At 42.3% G+C, this 19669-nt stretch overlaps 2 protein-coding genes across 4 annotated transcripts in view; one reads left to right on the top strand and one right to left on the bottom strand.

Moving 5' to 3' along the window:
* Positions 1-19669, top strand: part of LOC126398464 (trans-L-3-hydroxyproline dehydratase) — a 263012-nt gene that overhangs the window by 15213 nt on the left and 228130 nt on the right. The window lies entirely within an intron of this gene.
* Positions 1-19669, bottom strand: part of LOC126398442 (disheveled-associated activator of morphogenesis 1-like) — a 73346-nt gene that overhangs the window by 8424 nt on the left and 45253 nt on the right. For 2 of the 3 annotated variants that reach the window (XM_050057784.1, XM_050057783.1), the window contains exons 3-17: positions 18899-18988; positions 12113-12184; positions 10660-10754; positions 9876-10209; positions 9656-9766; positions 9421-9524; positions 7687-7753; positions 7457-7574; positions 4924-5062; positions 4641-4699; positions 4341-4528; positions 2453-2761; positions 2255-2362; positions 1276-1305; positions 802-899 (exon numbers count right to left, since the gene is read on the bottom strand). In XM_050057784.1, coding sequence (XP_049913741.1) covers positions 802-899; positions 1276-1305; positions 2255-2362; positions 2453-2761; positions 4341-4528; positions 4641-4699; positions 4924-5062; positions 7457-7574; positions 7687-7753; positions 9421-9524; positions 9656-9766; positions 9876-10209; positions 10660-10754; positions 12113-12184; positions 18899-18988 — 1922 coding nt within the window. The remainder of the gene's footprint in view (positions 1-801; positions 900-1275; positions 1306-2254; positions 2363-2452; positions 2762-4340; positions 4529-4640; positions 4700-4923; positions 5063-7456; positions 7575-7686; positions 7754-9420; positions 9525-9655; positions 9767-9875; positions 10210-10659; positions 10755-12112; positions 12185-18898; positions 18989-19669) is intronic. The other variant, XM_050057785.1, reaches the window with a different exon arrangement.

Here is a 19669-nt window from a genome sequence, read left to right as displayed (position 1 = left end):
GAGTACAATTACGTTGAAATCAATCAACATGGGATGTCACCAGTTCCAAACAAGTGCATTGGCAAAAACTTTGGCCATGAATCGGTGAGAGTTTGTCTGAACATCACCAAACTCAGTGGATATTTTTAATTAAGCTGTTAAAGCATGTCCCCAAAATGTTTTCGCTATTGACCAATAGGGGGTGACGGTGCTGCCAAAGAAAAGTGTGGCCTGGTGGAGATTTGGTGGTAAGTAAATGGGCGTCTGTCTGATCATTATAAAACCTGTTAGTTATCTTTAATGGTGGTGATTTGAGCCATCAAAGGCCTTGATCCTTTGCAGCTTTTAACTTCTATCGGTCAGCAAATGAGACAGATTCCACGTGATTATTGTGTGTACCATATATGACATCCTACTGTATTTTAAATTAGGAAAATTTGTCATGTCTTTGTAAACATACCATGACCTCATACTTGTCTTTTTTTCCCGTGTAATGCTATTTTTTTTGCTTTGTTCCTGTACTTACTGAACTGAAAAAAAAGTTAAATAAAAAGTATTAAAAAACAACAACTGATAATACAGTCCATGGTGGCTTGAACCTTGGAACCACTACTTGCGGCCATATTTATGTATACTTATTATTAAATTTTTATTGTCTCTTATTGACCTACTTGAAGGATTGGAGGATTATGTATCCTCAAATATGAATTTTGAAAATAAAATTAACTTAAGACACAATGTGAAAACTACAAATAATTCCATCACAATCTCTGGTGTGTCACTAATGTTTTTATGAGTGTCAAGACGCAGATAAAAACCCACCGCGAGAGGAGGATGTTGCAGTTTTGAGCTCGACGGCCATCGATCACTGACAGCTCCTTGACTTTTTTAGAGCTCAGCGTGTCGTCCTCTGCCTCTTTCTGTGAGTCAAGTGATGAAGACGTTAGAGTGCAACAAGACATATTAACATGTAAATATTAGTTTGAGTTAGAGTCACCCACAGACACACAACAACCAAACCGACACATGCCCCAAAATCCCAAAACAAAAGCTACAAATACATAACAGAGGTTTGAAAACAGTCACACAGGGAGGTCGTCACACTGATTAGTACACACATACGACACACAACTAAAGGCAGGTGACTCTCTAACAGGTCGTACATTCTGTTGGACACACATTGATTCATCAGAAGAGAAGTACACTAGGACATCATGTGTATGAAAATCTGACTGAATCCACAAGGAGCGACAAAAAGTCATGTCTGTATATGGACTGTACTGTAAGTGCACTCACCTGTTTGCTGTTATTGATCATAAAGAAGTCCTAAAATGCAGGCGGGAAGCAGGGAAGATGTAAGCACTCATTATTAGAATAAGTAAAGCAGTTACGTGACAGCAGCCCATAAAAAACAAACAAACAGCAATCAAAGGTCGTTCGGCACTTAGATGATGATGGATCATCAGTAATGAAGTGAGCAGCAGTGAGACGTGAGTGGGTGTTCAGTCGATCGATACGTGCTTATAGTTCACATGCTGTGCACATAAAGAAATCAATGTCATATTTCTGTTTAAACTCAACAGGCCGACACTGAGGATCGAAATTTAGCAGACGCTGTCTTTGTATTTGTGAAAGACGCTTCTTATTAATTCATTTTCAATCTCATTATGTGTGTTGAACATGCTTAAGGCCGTCAGATTGAGGTGAAACACAGTGCCTGTTGACATCTTGAACTCTGAATAGACATGCTCATTCTCTTCTGTACGACTAACAAACACTACTGATTATTTATAAAGATCTAGTGATTAAATGAATCGCAAACTGAGGCCACAAGAAAGAAAAAGTCGATTCTGAGCAGCTCAGTCATGCATTTTCAATCACAAATGGCAAAATGATCAAAACCACAACCAAAAAAAATGGCAGAAAACAGCATTCCATTCAAATGTAAGAAAGCGTCTGAGATGATTCAAGCATGACAGTGTTGCGTCTAATGAACCCCAAAATATATCTGGCACTTTCTCCCCTCTCTCCTTCCTCTGACTTCAGGCTGACTCTTGCTTTTTTTGGTATTTATCTGACCTTTCCCCTTCTCCCTTCTCCAACTTTGCTTGAGAAATCAAAAGTTGCAAAACAGGAGAAATTTTAGAGAATCTCAACACGAGCCAAATCCAAAAATGCAAGCCGGCTGAGCCCGCAGCCACCCAACCCATCTGACCCCGTCCCTCTCTGGCACTATGTGGTGAGATGGAGAGATGAACTGTGCTGTCCTTAGTACCTGCTGTCTCTGATAGGCTGAGAATGTCTTCTCAATGTCCTCCAGATCCAGGATTTTGAAAACCCTGGCATCGTCCACGTCCATCCACACTGTGCCCTCCAGTTTATTCTGAGCAGAGGACAATAACACGTGTATGTTTTCTAATCAAACACAAAGCATCATATAGATTTTATATTCTGGTGTCTGCACTCTTCTCACCTCAGCTAACTTGGCCCAGTTGAAGGACTTGAGTGCATTGGCTGGCTGGGGAATGTTCTTCTTCTTCAGAGAAGGTCCTAGGGGTGCTCCCGGTGGGGGAGGGATGCCTCCGATGGGTGGGCGTCCAGGAGGAGGTGGGGGTCCTCCCGGAGGAGGCGGTGGGGGAGGCGGAGGAGGCATCATGCCCCCAGGGGGCGGCGGGGGAGGTGGGCACATTCCTCCAAAAGTTGGCACAGGCGGAGGAGGCAGAGGACCACCGGGGGGTCCGGGGGCGAGGGGAGGACCTCCAGGAACAACAGCTGCTTGTCTCTGCAGGGAGGGGAGGACACCAGGGAGATTTAACATGTTGCAGAGTTTTTAATGCAGTGGGAATGTTATGGTGCAACTGTTTATGTGGATCAAAAAGCCTCTGACAGAATCATCTCTATAGGAATCAAGCAGTCTGTTTACAGTGTTCATTTGGGGTCTTTTCATACATGACAACATATTGAATACGTTCCTCTCTTCCAGCTAGAGCTCTGATTCTCTGCCCGAGCAGAATATATTCCTCACTATTCTCAGTGGCAGTTCTCGTGCGTAAATGGCACTTTGGCAGGAGTTTTAATGGACTGAATCAAGAAGGGAAGAGAGAGAAAGACGGGGAGCTGCAACTGATGGAGGGAAAGTGACAATGGAGCAATATAGTGAACTTGAGGAGGGAGGTAAAGCACGCACAGGAGAGGGGCAGAAAAAAGGAGTGACAGGCTGCAAGCTTCTTGGCAGTGTTTGTTTCTGCCTCCTAAGCAGTGTGAGAGTGTGTGTGTAACATGCAGCGAAGAGCTGTGATCATCATCTGAACAGCGCTGTGCACACTAGATGCACCAAAGGGCGCAGCAAGCTCTGTCAAACCTGTCGTGCAAAAGACGGCAGACTATTGAAATGACAGAAGGAAGAGAGGAGGGAGAAGTGGTGCGAAGGGACACGTCAGCCCTTGTAATTAATGTTTTAATTTAAAACAAAACATGTTATTATATGTTAAATATAGTTTTTTACAGTAGGAATTTGTGCTTTTAATCTGCATTGGGCCCAAAATGGGTCGGACCTGATTTTTTGTGCCTGATCAGAGCTTTTATTCCTGCTGCTAAAATTCAAAGGTCACCTGTGACAAGGGTGGGAACCACTGTCGCAGAATACCAGTGTTTAGGAGTTGAATACTTTCATTACTTTTTAGCCTCGTTTCCACCGAGCAGTACAATATGGTTCAGTTCGCTTTTTTTTGCGTTTCCACTGTGAAAAGTTGTGGATGGTACCAACGGAACCGTTCCGTACTGTCCCCATTCTTGGCCCCCCCTCTGTTGGGGTACCTAGCACACAGATCTGGTACTAAAAGGTGGAGCTGTGAACCCTGCAGTCTGTTGATTGGTCAGTAGAGGACGGTCACTCTGCTCAGGGCTGAGTTGTGGCTGGTTTGAGGCTCATTTCGAGTCTCGTTCTGTGGACGATAAACGAGGTGCAGACCTTCCTCTGTGTCACCACTGATGTGGAAATACAGTGAGTGCTGGACGGAGCAGTGAGTGACAACAACCCCGGCCACATTTTAGGGTACTGTTTGCAGTGGAAACTCTAGGATCTAGGTACCATGTCTGAAGGGTTACTTTTGGTTCCAAAGGTACCATACTGAAAGTATTTGGTGGAAACGGGGCTTTTGTGTAGCATGTTTTTTAACGCATAACTTTTTTACATTTTCTTATTAGTTTCCTCCTTATTTTACATTAGATTCCTCTTCACTTATGTAAATATAGCTTTCCTATCAATATGCAATGAGATGGAAGTGAGAGAAGGTGCTGTGTGAGATGATTATGTACAACTGTGTTTTGTGAACCGTAGTAGAGTATAAAGCACGACGTACGGTGCTGAGCTCATGCAGTCGGGTAGTGAGTTCGGCCACTTGCTGTTTGACATTCTTGTGCTCGTTGGACTCCTTTTCCAGCTTCTCTTTCATCTTGTTGAGCGTCTGCATCATGTCCTCCTTCTCCTGAGTCTTTGCGTCACACTCACGCTCCTTCTTCTCAAACTTCTGCTGCAGCTCGTGGTGCTCTGTGATGAGAAGCCACAGCGACGTGTTGATCAAATCATGACTTTACTAAAAATATGATTTTAATTAACAAACGTTTTCTATTTCAGGGAAGTCATTTAGAGTCGTACAAACCTTTCCTCATTTTCTCTGCCTGCTCTTTCCACTGTTTGACCTCGTTTTCATTAACCAGCCTGCAGAGAGGATGACACATAATTACCTACACTGAACAACTCCACTCATTGTTTGTCTCAACATAAAAGGGAAGCTATTTTTGAGCCAACACTGTCAAGCACGTGGTTTTTTTTTTTCCACTCCTCATCAAACACAACATTGTTCTACATTCTTCAATCCGGCAGCCGAGTAATCTGCTCCATGCAGTCACTCAGTCTGTCTCAGAGGAAATCAGAGGACTCACATCCGGACAACGTTCTTCACGTTAAAATTCTCCAGTGGCGTGACGTCGGGGTCGTGGCCTTTGTCGTTTTGCAAGACCATCTGCTGGACGATACGATCCAACAGCAGCCAGTACTGCACCGTGTTACCACTTCTCTTATCTGAGGAGAAAGAGAGGAAGAGTGTCTCATCAGCCAGCTGGAATCAGTCATCAGGATTAGTGTCTCCATTAGTGCCTCACAGCAACTGCTGGACTGATTTTCTAAAATAGGTCTGTAACTGCTCATAACTGAGGAGCCAAAGAGAGGCAGGATAATTACAGGTTACAACAAGGCGACACGTGTTTACTGTTGACTTGTTATTTAGCTTAAAACCTTTTAAACACACACTTACTGCATTACAGTGAGAAGGCATCCTGTTACTTTACCGTGATAAATGTTCAGTGCATCACATCATCTTCATGGATATTTTTCTGATTCCTCTTCCTATTTAAGCTTTACAGGATTTTCCTACAAAAAAACAACCTGCTGCAACCTTTTGGCAGTGGTTATTTTTAGCTTCTAGCCAATGACAGCACGCAGGTGAGGTCAGGACTCCATCAGGTAGTACCAGCACGCATCCAAGAGGAAATTAAAAATTGTGGATGCAGCTCTGGAAAAATTGTGCATCGAAATGCCACGCCAATGACATTTGCTCCGAAACAAAAGTGAATCTGAGGTTGGCTTTCACTTTCACTTGAGATGGCATGCACTGAATGAGAGGATGGGGATGAACAGCGATGCACAGTTGGCCTGTTTTCTGTTGGACAGGTAGGCGCTGGAGGTTAGCTTCGTTAGCTTGCTAAAGTATTGTCTTTTAAAAATGGATGTAACGTTAAACTTCAATTAACAGCCCAGGCTATCATTTGCTTCAATCACTGAAATCAACAGGCCTATATTTGGGACAGGCCTTTAATTCACACAAAACTGTTGCTCAGCAAAAATCGGGAAAAACAATCCAACTGTTTATTTAAACCAGTATGAATATTACTTGTATAAAAAATAGGTTTCAGATAATACATCAGGGTAAGTTACTGCACCCGACATGCCGATACGTCACCACCTTATCCTGTTAAAACAACATTCATAACTTGGATTTATTTTTGTGAAAACTTCTTTTGATTCTTTTGATCTAAGGACCCTTACAGACCAAAGGAATATGAATAACTTACAGGGTAATCAAGGAATAGACACATAATTTGAGGTAGCCAACAACCTGCTTAGCAACCAGACCAGGCCTCTAATTAAGACAGGCCTTTATTTGTCAAAATATGTAGCTACACCAGGCCAGTAAAAGGGACTGTGCATATAATTGGGACTTCGCTTTTAATAGAGGTTTTACAGTATTATTAAATCTGGATACTGGACCTCAAGATGGCGCCTATTCAGTCCAAAGATAATTATTCATCTGGCACATACACTGAAGAAGTTTCTAGCTTCTGGGTAACTTTCGGGGTATGAAGCCCACTGAATATGTGCAGTAGTATTTCTCCTGCTGGCTCTGCCCACAAGGTCTCAATCAGCCCATAGACTTCACATTGTCAAGAAGTTTTAAATCACTTTTCTCAGCTTGAGCAAAGTTTTACAAATATAAAACCTCAATGGATTAAAAATTTATAATAGCAAGAGCCATATTGACTTTGTTTGCAGTTCAAGGTGTCCTATCAACAGTTTTACAGATGTCTCTTTTATAATTTTGTACTATGGGGAAAATGATCTTTGGGCCGCAGGGGATTCTTTTTTGCTGCAATACCGTGAGTGGACACTGGGAAAAACTGAAAGCAAGGCTGAGCTGCATTTCTGTGGGTGTGCGCCATTACAACAAATGTAATGCTCCTACAATAGTACCTTGCAGTGTGTGTATGTGTGTGTGTGTGTGTGTGTGTGTGTGTGTGTAAGCAGCGTATGGAGGAGGTGCCAGGCTTGAATGTGGTGTTTGATAGGACTTAACGACAATCCCTGCAGAGTATACCTTTAAGTACCATCACAGGCACTTTATTAACTCTTGACCACAGCTTCTGTATTCAAGGCTGAAGTGTTAATTACACTCTTAATGCCTAAAGAAAGTGACTGAGGGGGGTCTCGTTAAAAAGCCACTTAAAAAGGGAAGATGGTGGCTCTTTGTTTTCAAGTCAATTGAGATGGGAAAACTGGCAAATTATAATCAGACTTGATGCTTTAAAAATAGGGTAACAAAACCACAGCAGTCACCGACTTTGAGCTAGCAGAGTATTCAGTTTGGCAGGGAATGTGCTTATTCAATTTGCAGACTGACTAATCTGCACAAAGTCAACATCCTTATCTGTCTGGCCAGAAACCAGGAGGTACAGATGTTCTGTGTGTTGTGTGGGAGTAATAATACCACCTTCTTTGGAGCCTCATTATATTTCAGGATATTGTAGACTCACCAGCTTTGAGTCAGCACAAAAGATTGTGAACTATATTCTGTGCGACAGTGTTTGCCTTAAGGTTTCATAGTGTGCAGCCCACTTATAAACGACTGAAGGAAACACTCACGCGGCATGAGGAGGCAGTGATGCAGGACAGACATAAAGTGCGGGTGTGCATCAGTGTGGTTCATCTTCTTGCGGATGAGATCGAAAACTTGGGTGGCACTTTTGGTGTCTATGTGTACCTGGAGGAGAAGAAATGCAACAACAACTGTGTGAATATCTCCTGCTGAATATTTTACAGTCATAAATTATGTAAGACTAATGTCATAAGGTTATAGGTTTTTTTTATCTTACCATCTCAAAGCGTTTTGCCAAAGCCAGCTCATCCTCGTTCCGCAGCATCTCAAAGTAGTCTAAATGCCTGACAGGGTGAGAGGACTGGATTAGAAATTTAGAAAGATCTCTCTGGAAAGCATAGATGAAATACACGGTCAAATACATCATCTGAAGGACAGATCTCATCTGATGTCTCATGGTTACATGTACTTTAGTAAGTTTTTGAGGAAACTATACTTGTCAGAGTCGTTTTAATGCAGCATACTTTTTACTTGCCTGAGTAGATTTTTAAAGAAAAATTATTACTTTTACTTTGTTACATTTGGATACTTTCATCAAACTACCTTTATTTATTTGTTATTTTATGCATACATTTACACTCTGTTAAGAGACAAGTGGTCAGCTGGTCCCAGGTCTACTGGTGCTCTGTTATCCTATCAAAGCCACGCCTCCGTGACTCTATTTTAAGCAGCATAATAGCTGAAGCTACTATGGCTTTCAAATAATGCTAGCAGCGGATATTTACAGACAAATTAACAGCACTCAGTGCAGAGGGCTCCAGCTGTGAACACTGGTCTGAAGTCAGTACATCAGAGAACCGCACTGACACTCACCTGACAGTAAGTGTGTCTGTTGTGTTAATGTTTATAAGTTTAATAACATATACACACGGTATATCATGCTTAAAAACTACTCCTGTTTTCTGCCATAATGTAGGCCTAACTATTAAGCTAACAGTGTTCAAGCAGTATGCATTTTGCTTTCATTTTATGTGGACATGACTGACGTAATGTTTCAACCACAGCTGTTGGTTGAAGTGAACACACCTGTATTTAGAGGGCCATTAATGATGACTCATCACAGCACTATCTCTGAATTAGCCTCAGTGAGTCTTCTGATATGAGACTGTCAGAGAGATAAGAGACTGATTTGGCCACTTCTCTAATCTGATTGAAGATAGCTGGATGTGGGAGGGTCACACCGGATTTGTGGTGGGAACTGGGACATTTATACTGGAGTGATAGAAGATGAAGAACACTGTAACATGTTGACACTCCTTATATTTACTGTTTAACATGACAGGCATAGTCTAATATGAACATGCACATGCTTTGCTGATTTATTTGCCAAATCAAAATATCAAACAGGAGACAACAAGTAAATAACTCATTTACTTATTGGTGTACTTAGTATTAGTAATATTTTTGTGATTACACGCTTGAGGGATGCAGACTGGGAATATTGTATCGGGAGTTGGCTGTGGTCGGCAGGACGTCACCGCCACCCACTTGAGGGCTGGCCACCCGGCTTTTGGACCTACTCCAGAGAAATTCCATCTACGGCACAGCTTGGCGTGGCACGGCGCGTGTAAACTGACAATGTTAACACAAATTAGTGCAGCATGGCTTTACTTGGTGCGACCAAGAGTGACAATGGAAAAGTGACAAGGGTATTCTTTACCTGAGGAAGGCCATCTGTGGTTGAGATCATTCCAGTCATATCCACATCAAATTAAAGACCGCTGGTGTTTTTACTTTTCATTTTTTTGTGAATACTTTTTCTCTCTAGGTAGTATTTTGATGACTACTTTTACTTCTACCTGAGTAGTTGTTGTTGCAAATTAACAGTACGAGGTGCGATTGTGTTTTTTGGGTAAGAAACAGCTGTCAATAAACACTGACTGACACTCCTCTGGTGCAGATTACTTCTGTCAGAGGTTGAGACACTACCTTTTTCTCCGTTCCACCTCACCTGTCTAATGTGGAGTTTTCATGAGAGCGTAGCTTATCGATCACAGGTTGGATCCCCAACATGAGAAACTCATATCGTAGGTGGATACGGAATTCCAAACTTGTCTGTTTTAGGGGAGAAAAGCAATAAAAAGGATGCACACAATGTTTTAAAGAGTCTTAAATGAGTTGCAGAGGGACACGATGACCTTCAAGTATAAGAGAGGCATAAAAGCTGTCTCATGTATATAAATCACCTCTCCAGCGCCTTGACTCAGCACAGCGTTTATAAAGGACATGATGGCTGTTTTCAGGTTGACCTCATCTCTGTATCGCCCTGTACTCCGGTCCAGATCGTTAATAAGTGTCTGTGGGATGACAGGTTATTACAGTTACATTAAGTACCTTCACACCATGTTGCCTCTTAAACAACTTTATCTATCTGCAAAATTGTGCACTTGACTTTCTCCCACCCACCTGAAATCTTGTCCTCTCGCAGGCGAAGCGTTGGTAGTGCAGCATGGCCTCCAGGATCTTTTTGTGTCCGCCGGGCACTAGACACACAGCGCCCATGATCTCCAGCACCGCCACCTTAGTCTTGATGTTCTCCGTGGCCAGGCTCTGAGCGATGATGTTGATGCTCTCGGAGTGCGAGAGGACGTGGGCGCGGCCCTGCGAGTTGTTCATCAGAGCTTTGATGCAGCCAATCAGAGACGTGTGGATCTGCGACTCCGTGGTCTCGTAGTCCATGCTCTTCAGGAAGTTCAGGATACACGTGAGGCCGTCCAGGTCGATAAAACGGGTCACGAACCTGAGAGAAAAACGAGCACAGGAATCATATTAGTTTGGCAAAACCAGGTTTAATTAAAACAAATGTCTTTGAGTTAAGCTGCAGTATCACATGCCAAATATCTAAATGTATGTGTGTCTCCTCTCTCTCTGTTTCCTTGTGCTATAACTGAATCCTCCTCAGGAAATGTAATAAGCAACTCAGGACATTTGTACAAGTGCAGTGAAGAGCTCAGGATCCTGAAATAGAAATGCTTTAATGCACATTCACGTCAATGTAAAACCTTCAACCAACACCGCAGCGACCTTTACAGGTGCTCACTTCTTCAAGGACTCATTTACATAATGTTGTGAGCAACTAAGAAAGAGTGACAGACAAGGTGAGAGGAGGTTAAATGAAAGCAGATGTGACGATGGATGACATTATATGTAAAAGACAGGACAGAGTGAGATAAAGGAAGTATTAGTCCACCTCATTGGTTGTGTCCTCAGAGCAGTCTTCAAGCTCTCTATGGTTTTGTTCCTCTCTTCCTCGTCTTCTTTCTCCAGGGCGAGGAGCGTCTTTCTCTGTTCGACAAAAAATTCAACATGGTGAAGATCTAAGTCTGGAGATGAGTGCACTAACTAGTTGTAACGGACTGTAAATAAAGATGGACGACATAATAGCTCCCCAAAAGTGAAGCAAAAAAGATCTTGATCGCCCCCTGGTGGCTGGCTGCAGTGTAGGTCATAAACCCCGCCCCCTCCACGTTAGCAGATGGGACATGGGCCAAACTGAAGACTCAAAGTACACGTCAAATAAATTTTTCACAAAGATGGTTTCTGTCATTTTGGGTAGCTCTCATGACGCTGATATTTATTCAACTGTCTTTTTTGACAAGTTTGATTTTAATTAGTTATTTGATGGTATAAAAAGGGGTTTATACGTCATGACTGACAGCTGTGTGTGCCTGTGAGCAATGGTGCTGCTCATTATTGGTCTGACTGACAGGTAATTGGGCGGGAACTCGATACCCAGGAGATTGCTACTGCGCAGACTCTGGCTCCAAATGACATCACCGATGCAGGATGGCTGCACCAATATCCCAGATATTTTGGCTTCGTTTTTGTATAGTGGGAGGAAATGGAGATGTGTTGTGCTTATTTAGAGGCATCACTTTAGCAGGTGAGCCCTATTTGAGTTACCTGAAGAGCTCTCTACTCAACTACAGCATACATCAGTCAGAAATATGGTGCTATCCCTGCCCTGCACGCACTGATTGTGGGACAGCTCAATGCCAACCAGTCGTGTGAAAGTGGGGGAATCCTCTCCCCTAATATCAGTGATGATACTGTGGTATGTAGATGTTTTGGTGATGGACGTCCCTCTGTCAGCAGGTTTTTTGGAGCCAATGAATCCTTTTTTGGCTTCTGGTCGGTGTGTTGACTGGCAACAATCATTGCTTAACATGTTTTCACGTGCACGTGCATCAGACCAGGCGCAGCTTTGACTGTGGTCAGTCAGACTTAGTGCACTTAGTGTAAATTTGAAATCTGTGTAAGATTTAAGACCTACTTTGTTATACCGAGCTGGTGCACTCAGCTCTGAGAGACAATTCACTGCCAAAATAAAGCTACATTTATGGGTTTCCAGTGATGTACCGGTAACATGGAAAACACATTTCCGGAGAATAAAAAAATCCTTTATTAAATATTTTAATTGAAAACTTTCTTATTTGTTGGTTCACTACTAGCTTCATTCAGTTGAAAGTTGTCAAGATGTCTTTCTATAGTCCAGAATCACAGATTTGTCTGGGTTTTACAACCTTGGACTCTTGAATAGGGTAAGAAAACATCAAATAGAAAACAGGTTGTTCTTCCAGGACTTTTCGTGACCATTTTTATATGCAATAAAGAGAATAAATACAGTTTATGTTTTTACTTACAGCTGCCATTGAATTGAGCTGATCAATGTAGTATTCTGGCCAACTAGTCGCACTTTTGTTTTCTTCTTGTTCCTGAAAAACAGAAGTAACAGAGAATTAATGACATTGTGCAGAGGTCACACAAAGATAAGGAAAAACACACAAGTTAATCAGAAAAAGATGTGTTTGGTTTATAAATATTAACAGGGAGCAAGTGGGATTTATAAATATAAGGCTGTGGTCTTGAAGGAAACATTTCACAAAGTCACACGCGAGGACAAGTTGTTATTTGGTTCATGTCACATGTTTGAATACATCAAAGTTCAACTGCGAGCCAGATGGAGAACTTCCTACCATCATTTTCAGATCAACTGGCTTCGCAAGACGTTGAAACATACAAACACACGGGCAACAGAAGGTCCGGGGCATAAATAGCCAAAAGCCAAAAATGGAGCAGGAACTCAAAGTAGGACGACACAGATATCCAGCCCATTTCATCATGAGGCGCTTCGCTGAGTTTCAGGAGGTGGTGAGAAGTGCAGAAAAGAGAGCACAGCTGCTTGAGAAAATCTTCAGATTAGCAAATGAATGTTAAAACTGTGGATTAAGGACACGGCCAGATTTATGCTGAGATTAATCTTCCTGACAGGCACGTTTGTGGAAAAAAAAAACAACAACTGCGAGATATTTCTTAGATGATTTAATTTTCTAACTCAAAGGAAAAACACTGAGGAGAAAATGACTTGACCGTGAACTTGGCCCGTACATAAAAGGGCCCCCGGCTTTCATTTTAGCCCTCGCTCCATTAAGCACAAGCGAGCTGTGACCATCAGAAACTAATTGGGCGTCATTTAATAAAGCGGCCTGCGGAGAGTTGGCCGCTCTGACAGAAACTGCGGGCCTTGGCTGGTCTGCGGGGATCGTGCAGTGACGGAAAGGTCTGATCCTGCTGTTCCACTCGCGTCCGGTGCCAGCTCGACCAGGCGGGCGCTGGAAAGAGTTCAGTCCATTAGTGGCGCAGACGCAGAGGTGGGACCACTTCCTTTTGCATCTTAAAGAGTTCATCTTTCACCTCGGAAGTCAGCACTCTTCAAACGCTGACATGACTCCAGTTTATTTAGGGTCATGATGAGAGAGAAAAGTGGGGAGTGTGTTTCTGGGAGTTTATTTTTTCCACATTTGAGAACGTTAAGATCAAAGGCACATTAGCAAACAGGAATCAATCTCAGTTATTTAGAGTCTGCATGAAAGAGAAGTTAAGTTACAGCTCTGTCTTCTCACACATGAAGGGCTTTTTTGGGGGGTGGGGATGAATTCTGAAACCTAACTGCAAAATCTCTGCTAACAACCAGATCAGTAAATCTGCCTCTTGGCAGATGATGCATCCTAGAAGAGAGCTGACAAGAAGGAGGAAGGAGATTGATTCTCTGCAGCATTATTTCATCGGCTCAGGTGCCCAGCCAAACCAAACAGCTAAAGCTTTGCTGCTTTGACTGACTTATCTCTTCCCGGCTCGGCCCGACTTCTGAAGCCAAGAAACCTCTGGCGAAAAAGACCGCCCTCATCATATGCGGACTCAAAGCGCCCCGTTAGTGACCCCACCTTCCTTCTTATCATCCCTCCTGTCAGACACACAAAAGCTGCACCTGTGGAAGTGAGGCCTTCCTGTTTGCCTTGGACAACCGACTGCTTCCTCTGCGTCTTTTCTCCACACACACACACACACACACACACACACACACACACACACACACACACACNAGCAACCCTGCGTGATCTCTAGAAAGCTGTGCAGAGGCAGAGCAATATTTGGGGCTTATTTCAGGCTAACTTGGGCCCCGGGACTACTCCTAATGAGGCCACTAACTGGGACACAGTAAAAACGGGAGCACGCACTGTGCTGTTTCCATTTCCACTACCTTCTCTCGCCATGTTGCTGCTGGCTAGTGGACGCTGTGTGCAGCCAGAGTCATAAAAACATCAATACTTGGGCTTTTAGCTGAAAAGGAATATTTCGTTGTTGCTTTTAGGCCTCTTATCATATTAACAGACTCAAAAATACTCAAAACTTACCAATTCTGCATTAAAATTAATTGTCCAGATAAATACACTCTATTGGCACATATAATAAAAATAAGCTTAAACGCTTGCTCCCTGTGATTACGATAAGAAGATCAATAACACTCTCATGTCCTTATGATAAATATGAAGCTACAGCTAAGCTAGCTTAGCATAAAGGCTAAATTCAGACTGCAGGCAAATCAGACTTGTTTCTCAATCAAGATCTTTAAGACAGACTGTCAGCACTGTTATCTGCAAGTGATCAGATCAGATTTTTGTGTCCAGACATCACCAGCCTATCTGCATGGGTTGCTCTGGTAGTGACGTCGGTATCAGTAACTATGTAGCTAAATGCTAAGTCGCATTGCAGAATTACCTACATCGCACCAGACCAAATTTTCCAGTTGTGTGTTGCGTTGCGAAAATCCAATTGGAATCACATTTCGAACCACCTCTAAATGTGGTTTGGATCCAAACTGCAAAAATGTTTGCATTTTTTTTTGCTGTCCAGACTTTCTAAATCAATCAGGATATATACCAAAAACAGATTTGGGCTGAAGTCTGAACAAGGCCAAAGACTGGAAGCAGTGGAAAAGAACTAACCTGGCTGTGTCCAAAGGTAACAAAATCTGTCTATCAACACCTCTCAGTCTCACTACTTATTTCCCAAAATGTTAAACTATGTCTTTAATGATTCTACTCTGATTTTTTTGGGATGCTCCAAAATATTTGAACAGATCTAATGTCAAACCAAAAATATTTATTATTTAATATATCATGACGGGGATGAGGCGAGCAGCGGTGAGAGGTGGTTACATTTTCTTCATTCATATTTCCAGTGTGTGGGATTTAGGCCATCTAGCAGTGAGGTTGCGGAGCTGAAACTTCTCAGTGTGCCAAGCGCGTAGGAGAACTACTGCAGCTCTATCTAGAGCCAGTATTTGGTTTGTCCATTCTGGGCTACTGTAGAACAACATGGCGGACACCAAGGAAGAGGACCTATTCCATATGTAGATATAACAACTCAGGCTGCTTTCAGACCTAGAGCTGTCTTGCTTTGGTCTGAATCAGGGACTAATTTTGGTGCACATGTTCTCACAGCAGCATTTATAAACAGACCAAATAAAACGCTTCGTGCGAGAAAGCTGCTCTTGATTGGTCAGAATTTCCATGTGGGAAAAATCCAGGAAGTAAACCAAACGTTGAAGAAGAGTACACTTGCAAGATAAATGTGACACTTTCTAATGTCACAATGGAGGGACAACTACGCAGGTTGATTTTAGCGCTGCTCATCGTGGACTATATTGCTGTCATTGTTCATTTTAGTCAAACCATACAGTTTGAAAACGAGGCGCGGCTCCAACTAGAAAACAATGTTTGGATGCATTGGATGTGCTGAATGTGCATATTAAGGCAGTACAGGAGGAGGTGCACATTAATAATCCGCCAGGACTGTAACATGCTCATGTTTAACCCAAACAATGTGTCATGTGACTGCAGTTGGTTCAGATCCAGGTCGGAACACGTTCTCACCACAAACGAACCAGACCGGACCGAGGCCACCTCTTCAAGAAAGTCTCAGTCTGATTGTTTTGGTGCACACCTGAATGTGATTGCTGCGTTCACACCTGCCCAAACGAACCGCAATTAGGGGGCAAATGAACTTGAGTTCAACTGAACCGAACCAAACAGGGCAGGTGTGAAAAACCTTCATTCTGTGTTTACAAAAACACAATGACCCCTAATTTCAGGTGATTCTAAACTAATAAGAGTTAGTTATGAATATTTCACAGCCCATTTCATAGCCTACCATGCTAATAGATGTCCCTAAATCCCACACACTGGACCTTCAAACGCTCTAGGCCCAATTTTAACAACAAAAAAGAAATAAACAAGAAAAGCATAAAACCAACACCCCTTATATGTTCTTTGTATGCGTGATGGGGCTTTACACTTTTGCACAAATGGCATGCCTTCCTGCAGCTGTGTCTTCTGGGGACCTGTACTGTACACTGACATGCAAACTATCCATCCATCAACCTAAATCCCAACACTCCTCACCTCCAGTTTGTAACCGGATGAAGGAAAGTATGCTCTGTCTACATGTGAGTCAGGACAGGATATCCTACACAGTCATACCTATGCCCCTGAGAAACACTGCTGTAAGAACGCGAGGTAGCTGGGAAGCTCAAATCAAGTTGATCTAAACTAGACCAGGCGTCTGCTTTTTCCTGCATGCAAGACAGGAATTAATATACAGGGAAAGGAGGAACAGCTGACACTCCTTTTATCACCAAGACAAGACGTAATGAAATATGACACGGTCACAGCGTGCTAGAGTATGTTATGGCTACACGAACGCTTTGATAGGACAGGTGTATTATCTAACAGGAGAAACCGCATGATTAAAAAATCCTCCCTTTGAATCAGGGAGGACAGTCGAACAATGAAACCAGGCCCTTATAGTCTGGGAGAAATAACATTCTTCGGAGTCATCAGAAACAAGATACTACTTCTGAATTCAGTCTTGCAGTATATTTCAGTATTTTATGATTCCTATCACTGGCTTCTCTGTTAGAGGATTATCTAATGGAACAGGCTGGATTTAGCGTCCGTGTTACTCCCTCTACACATCACTATTTTTATATCCACCTTGTGTAACATCCACTTAGGTGAGTTATTCATAGGGGAGCTTTGAAGAGGCAGCACATACTATTATGTTTTGAGAAAAGTGACTGTAATTGGAGAGATACATAACAGACCGGGGAATAAAGTCATTAGACAGTACTCTGGGTGGTACTTAAGTGGTGCATTTGAAATGTTAAGGTTATTCTTGTCATTCTAATGTATTTCTAATGTCTTCACTTACAGTAGAGAATTTAGAGGCAGTTTAGTTTGACAGTTTGAAACAAATATGTGTGTTCTCATCTAATAGGCAGTTATATACAAATGACATTAAAGGAATACTTCATCCCCCAAAGGACCATTTGTGTATCAATTACTCACCTCCTGTTACATTAAATTCATGACGAACACTGTTTTTCTCACATCCCTTAACGGTGAGCGAAGAATCCAAAAACGGAGAAAATTCTTGATGAATTGAAGTCATGGCTACAATCCAAGTCTCATTTATCCAGTCGTGCGCTCAGTACTTCCCAAACAGACAGTCCTTTCTAATGGGGTACTGGACTTAAAGTGAAACCTACCTATGCTCTCTTCAAAGCCAGACTCCATTGACAAAAACAGTACTTTTACCTTGTTGAAAACGGGAGTTGCTGGTCTACCACTGCCTCGATCAGTTAGTCTGTTTGTGTTATTGTGTGACTTTGGTGTTTTTAAAGTTTAGTTTGGATTCACAGAAGTCACACAATAACACAAACAAACTAATTAATTGAGGCAGCGGAACACCAGCAGCTCCCATGTTCAGCAACGTAGAATTACTGTTTTTGTCAATGGAGTCTGGCTTTGAAGAAAGTAGAGGGAAGTTTCACTGTAAGTTCAGTTCCCCATCGGAAAGGGCTGTCTATTGAGGAAGAAGTGAGCACACAACAGGATAAATGAGACTTGGATTATACTGCACGAGTTATGTGAGAGTTTGTTAACAGGTGTTTTCATATAGTTTTGCTGTTTTTAAACGCAGACACCCATGACGTCAATTCATCAGGTTTTTAGATTCTTCGTTTACTGGAGGCATGCCAGAAAGACAAAGTTTTACTCACAAATTCAACCTAACATGAGGTGAGTAATTGATACTAGGGCTGTCCGCTAATAGTCGACCAAACATTAGTCGACCAGAGAGGTCATTAGCCAGCAAGATTTCATCGGTCGCTAAGTTGCAGAAAACAAACAAACGTGAAATTCTATCAGGAGCTACACCTTATCAAAATACATCAAAACCTCTATGACTGGACAATGTGGGAATAAATTAATTCGAAAGGACAGACACAGTAGGTGTCCATGTTCAGCAGTCAGGCAGGAGTCAGGTTAATTTCCAGGGCTGGTACCTGCGGTTATTACACAGGCTAGTTAATAACATGTCGGGCAGGAAATCCAAAGTGTGGGATCATTTTGAGAAGGTGAAGGACGAACCCAAGGTGATATGTAAACTCATCTTCATTGGTCGACTACAAACATGACGTATCATCTGAAACATGGAAGTAGCTACATGCCCATTAGCCCACAGCGTCATTAACAGGCGGCTCGCTCAGTGTGTGACGTGCACTTGTAGATAAAATATAGGCCTATATTAATGAAGGTTCATTAGTACGGTTTTGTATTTCTCTGTAATGTAGCACAGTGTTAACAATGTTACTGATACTATTCTTTCTCACACCTTCAACTCAAACCATTGTGTTGCCCCGCCCAAAATATATCATTTAATAATTAAATCAACATGGTAAACATGCGGGCAACTAGTCAACTAATGGCCCTAAATGATGACTATTGGTCGACGAGGAAAATTCTTAGTCAGGGGCAGCCCTAATTGATAAACAAATGGTCATTGGGGGTTGAAGTATTCCTTTATTCATGTATTCCTCTTGCCTGTTGTAAGCAGAGGAATACAGTAATACAAGGTTTTGTGGTTTTGTGTTTGAGAAACTCACAGCTTCAAATACCAACAAATCAATGAGGGAGGCTATTACACAAACTTGGCAGGATATGCGCAGATATTATTCAGAGAAAGCAGCAGCGAGCTTGTGGAGGCTGATGTAGAGTTTGACATGATGCACAGTGAGAGTCTTTTACCTTCTTCTTGCTGCAGTAGATTTGCCATTTCTTCTCTGCAGGCAGAGCAAACATGGCTTCCCTGTGCTTCTCTGTAAGGTCAAGCTCGTCCTGCGAAGTGGAAACATACAAGAAGAAAAGGTTGAGACATGTTGGTGAGGAAGGTTCAAAGGAGGAAGAAACATTTTAAATATGTCCTCACAATCATTTACTGATGACTGTACAGAGAAAATAATATTTAATGTAGGAGAGCGTCATTCTCAAAACATTCTCAAACATTATGAAACATCCGTATAAATCAATTCTGTTTTCCCCAAAACAAAAACATGTGCCAGGAGCAGTTGCACCAGAGCCCTGCTCTCAGTTTGACATCAGTTTGTTCTAAATCTCTTCCTGATCAGCTGGATATCACCGGGCGCTCTTATCATCAAACTCAATGTGACTCTTAATCAAATCAGATGTTTTCCAGCCTTTAAACATGTGAGTAATGGGGAAGAGATAAGGCGTGGCCTGTCTGCTCAACATGTGGTAACAAACATCTGGAGACAACATGCGTCACAACGTATAACAGATATTTCACAGAGGCACACAAAGGGTGCTGCTGGGGAGACCAAATACCAGAGAGCATTTGAACACTCTGAGAACATCTAAATGCAATTAAACTTATCAGCGAGTTTTAATTTGAGACTTTGCATGTCAAGACCAGGGTTTCCCACATGTACTGGAAAACCTGGAAAACAGTTGACCAATTTTCCAGTCACGGAAAACACATGGAAAACTAGAATTACCGCC

This window comes from Epinephelus moara, chromosome 12 (genome assembly GCF_006386435.1).
Source record: "Epinephelus moara isolate mb chromosome 12, YSFRI_EMoa_1.0, whole genome shotgun sequence".
Taxonomy (NCBI): domain Eukaryota; kingdom Metazoa; phylum Chordata; class Actinopteri; order Perciformes; family Serranidae; genus Epinephelus; species Epinephelus moara.
The sequence above is the reverse complement of the archived record's forward strand: the minus strand, read 5'-3'. Positions and strand labels throughout refer to the sequence as shown.